Here is a 3,869-nt window from a genome sequence, read left to right as displayed (position 1 = left end):
AGGAATTTTAAAAATATATATATTTTAGAATAAGGCTGTAACTTAACAAAAACATTTTAAAGTTAAGGGGTCTGAATACTTTCTGAAGGCACTGTGTGTACTGTACATGTGCAATGTACTACATATCGCCAATATAACCTAGGAATAACAGCTAGAGATAGACAGAGAAAAGTTTTTCTAGTCATGCATTGTCTGTCTCTGTTGAGTCAGCCACATACATTTAGTTTTTTAAACCTTTGATATGTCACAGTCCCCTTTGGACAGTCACCGGTTCCTAACAGCTGTCTTTGAATAGGTCTGCTTGGCCTAAAATATGAGAGGATTCAGTTCCTGAATTACTATCTTCTCTTTTTTATTTGGTTCAGAGTGGCAAAAGAAGAGAGGAACGCGGGTGAGACTACGAGAAGAGTATCCTGAGTCTGTGAAGGTGTTTCAGGTGTTCCGCTGTTTTGTTGGTAACAATGGATCATGTCAAGGCAACAACAGATTACTATGTGAGTAATGGTCTTGTTATGCCACATACTGATTAATGTAGTTCTTTATGACTACAAGAGCTATAGATGCTGCAAGAAATAATTGGGAGTAGTAGACTAAAAAAAATTATTAGCCAAATAAGTCAAATAAGAAATTATATTTTACAACAACATGGTTGGTCAAGAAATGAACAGAATAAAAAATAAATATGACAATGTATAACAATCTGTACATTAAAACGTTTATTTTAAAACAATGGTTAGAGAATCTGAAGCCACTTAAAATATTGTTCAAAATCATAGAAGCTACAAGTGTATGATCTTAATTTGATCATGCTTTTGTTGCTGAGAATTTTCCTGCACCACAGGAAATGCAGATAAGCTTTGTAATTTACATTAATTCACTGACACGTTACACTAACACACGGTTATATTGACATTACTTTTCATGTAGACTACTTTTGTCCAGCTAATATTCTAACCACCGATCAAGCACCATTACGGACTAAATGTTCATATCCTGTGGCTTCAGAACAATTTTGCTGTGACTATATAGGTAAAATTAAGATGTGTAATATCTGTGTGAATTTAGCACTGCATCATCTTGAGTTTAGTCAGAGATACAAATGCGCTCTGTCCTATGAGGAGAATCCAGGGCCTGTATCCATAAAGCGTCTCAGAGTAGCAGTGCTGATCTAGGATCAGTTTTACCTTTTAGATCATAATGAACAAGATTATATGGGCAGGGGGAATGCTTTATGCATACGGACCCAGAACATTGTTGTAGTTAGCTAATTTTCCTTCATCTCACTCTCTTTTCCTCTCCTATGTCTCCAGTTTTATGAAGACAGTTACAGCTTTTCACCTGAAACAGGCAGTAGCCAATCCGTGCCCTGCAACCAGGATGGCATCATGGACTTCACCCGGAGCTACTCCCCTGTGGTCTACAGCCTGGTGTTTGTGCTGGCGCTGGTGGGTAACATCCTGGTGCTGTGTGTGCTGATGCGCTACCGCACCTCTCAGACAGGTGGGACCTGCTCCTTCTCCCTCACCGACACCTTCCTGCTCCACCTGGCCGTGTCCGACCTCCTGCTGGCCCTCACGCTGCCCCTGTTCGCCGTCCAGTGGGCCCGCCAGTGGGTGTTCGGCGTGGCCGCCTGCAAGATTTCCGGAGCCCTGTTATCTCTGAACCGCTACAGCGGCATCCTATTCCTGGCCTGCATCAGCTTCGACCGCTACCTAGCCATCGTCCACGCCGTCAGCACCGGCTGGAAACGCAACACCTGCCATGCACAGATTGCCTGTGCCCTCATCTGGACAGTGTGCTTTGGCCTGAGTGGGGTGGACATCGCCTTTAGACAGGTGGTGAAGGTGGAAGTGGGGCACTCGGGGGATCATCAGGACTTGCTGGTGTGCCAGACGGTGTTCCCCCACAGCTCAGTGCAGTGGCAGGTGGGGATGCCGCTAGTCAACTTGGTGCTGGGTTTTGGGCTGCCCCTGCTGGTCATGCTCTACTGCTACATCCGTATCTTCCGCTCCCTTTGCAACGCCTCGCGCCGCCAGAAGAGGAAGTCCCTTCACCTCATCGTCTCCCTGGTGTCCATTTTTGTGCTCTGCTGGGCACCCTACAACTCCTTCCAATTGGCCGAAAGCCTGAAGAAGCTGGGCGTGATTAGTGGAGGCTGCCAGTTTGGCCGCACGGTGGACATCGGGATCCTGGTGTCTGAGAGCATGGGGCTGTCACACTGTGCCTTGAACCCGCTGCTGTACGGCTTTGTGGGGGTGAAGTTTAGGAGGGAGCTGACCAGAATGTGTAAGGGGCTGCTGGGACAGAGGTTCTATCCAGGGATGAACAGATGGGGAGGACAGAGGAGAGCACGGAGGACCACTGGGTCCTTCAGCTCAGCAGAGAGCGAGAACACCTCCCACTTCTCTGTCATGGCGTGAGCCAGCCACGTGCACAGAGAGGGGTCTACCTGTACCCGAGCACCTTTTTGTTGTTGTTCTGAACCCACAAGTCATCGTAAAGTTGTCAAGTTCACCACCTCCCCATCCCTTCCATTGGTCTGCCCTGTACAAAGCTTGCGTGTGCCTGGTATCCAAACATGCATGGCTTGAGATACAGTCACCGGTCGAGTCTGTGTTGCAAGCTACCTAGTTTAAATATCAACAGTACTGCCACAGCAGTATAACATTTGATCTACATCATCATCAATATTTGGTTTGGCCTACATAGCCTTCGCACAGCAGAGAGGCAGAAGACATAGAGAGGAGCAGCTTCATTCAGGCTCTACGACTCTCTACGACCCTCTGACCCAACTCCATCCCTTCATCAGTCGGGTGTTGCACATGTGTGTCAGGGCAGCAGCAACACAGGTAGTCTGGACTTTAGCTAACCACCATATACTAAAATATCCACACAAGCCACCAGCCAGCCAGCCATATACCGTAGCATGAGTTAGAAGAGTGTGAATATTATAGTATATAATGTAGTTATTATTAGGTAGCATTGAAGAGAAATCACAAAAAATGCTAGTTAACTATCAGGTTTACATCAATCATCAACACAATGATCAGCTGATAGCCTATCGTCTTCACCCGATGTCAATCATGTGTTTAGGAGGCGCTGTAACTAGCGTGCCTACAATTTTTGATGAGTGAATGTGTTGTTGCAGAAATAAATAGGTTATGTTTTTTTTATTTCTACAAAAGCAGGTAGTATGTTATGAATTTAGAGATGTACTTTTTTAAAGGTGGTTGTCACTAGTTACCACAGCCAAAAAGTCAAAATTGGCTCTAATGTAAAAATGTATGAAAACAAAAATTAACTTTTTGGTCTTAATTTAAGGTTAGGGTTAGGCATAAGGTTAAAAGTGTGGTTAGGGGTAAGGTTAGGTTTAAAATCAGATTTGAAGAAGAGAAATTGTAGAAATAGGCGGGGTTTAACCATAATTATGACTTTGTGTCTCTGGTAACTAGTGACGACCGTGAAAGGTCTGTGCATCACAGCCCTGGTGAGAGCCTGGAGAGTGGGAGAAAGAGAGAGAGGGAGGGAGAGGGGGATGTGGAGACTGACAGAAAAAGAGAGAGGAAGAGAGAATACAAGACAAAAGGGGGACAGGGAGTCATGAAAAGAGGGAACAGAAATTGGAATGATTGTGAAAATGACAAAATGGGGAAGAAATACAGATGTGCACATTGTGTCAAAGTGAGGAAAAAACGTATGTTATTTTGTTGTGATTCGTTCCTCTGGTGCTTCCTGATAGTGGCCTTGCTCCTAGTAGCTCAAAATGATGGTACTTTTTAAGACCACACCTTCTCAGGACGGGGAATTTTTCATATAGTAGCCTACTTCTGCTCTCTTCTTGTAAATACAATTTTGCGGCCATTTTTGTT

The 3,869-nt window shown here is 44.7% G+C and overlaps 1 protein-coding gene across 1 annotated transcript; it reads left to right on the top strand.

Annotated features, from left to right (window-relative positions):
* Positions 1 to 378: 378 nt before the first annotated feature.
* LOC120047703 (C-X-C chemokine receptor type 3-2-like) lies at positions 379 to 3,289 on the top strand. The gene is made up of 2 exons (XM_038993256.1): positions 379 to 494; positions 1,311 to 3,289. The coding sequence occupies exons 1-2, from the start codon at positions 462 to 464 to the stop codon at positions 2,418 to 2,420; spliced, it is 1,143 nt and encodes a 380-aa protein (XP_038849184.1). The 5' UTR covers positions 379 to 461; the 3' UTR covers positions 2,421 to 3,289.
* The last annotated feature ends 580 nt before the right edge of the window (positions 3,290 to 3,869 follow it).

Source organism: Salvelinus namaycush, chromosome 5 (assembly GCF_016432855.1).
Source record: "Salvelinus namaycush isolate Seneca chromosome 5, SaNama_1.0, whole genome shotgun sequence".
Classification (NCBI taxonomy): Eukaryota; Metazoa; Chordata; class Actinopteri; order Salmoniformes; family Salmonidae; genus Salvelinus; species Salvelinus namaycush.
Note: the sequence above shows the minus strand (reverse complement) of the source record. Positions and strands in the feature narration are given on the sequence as shown.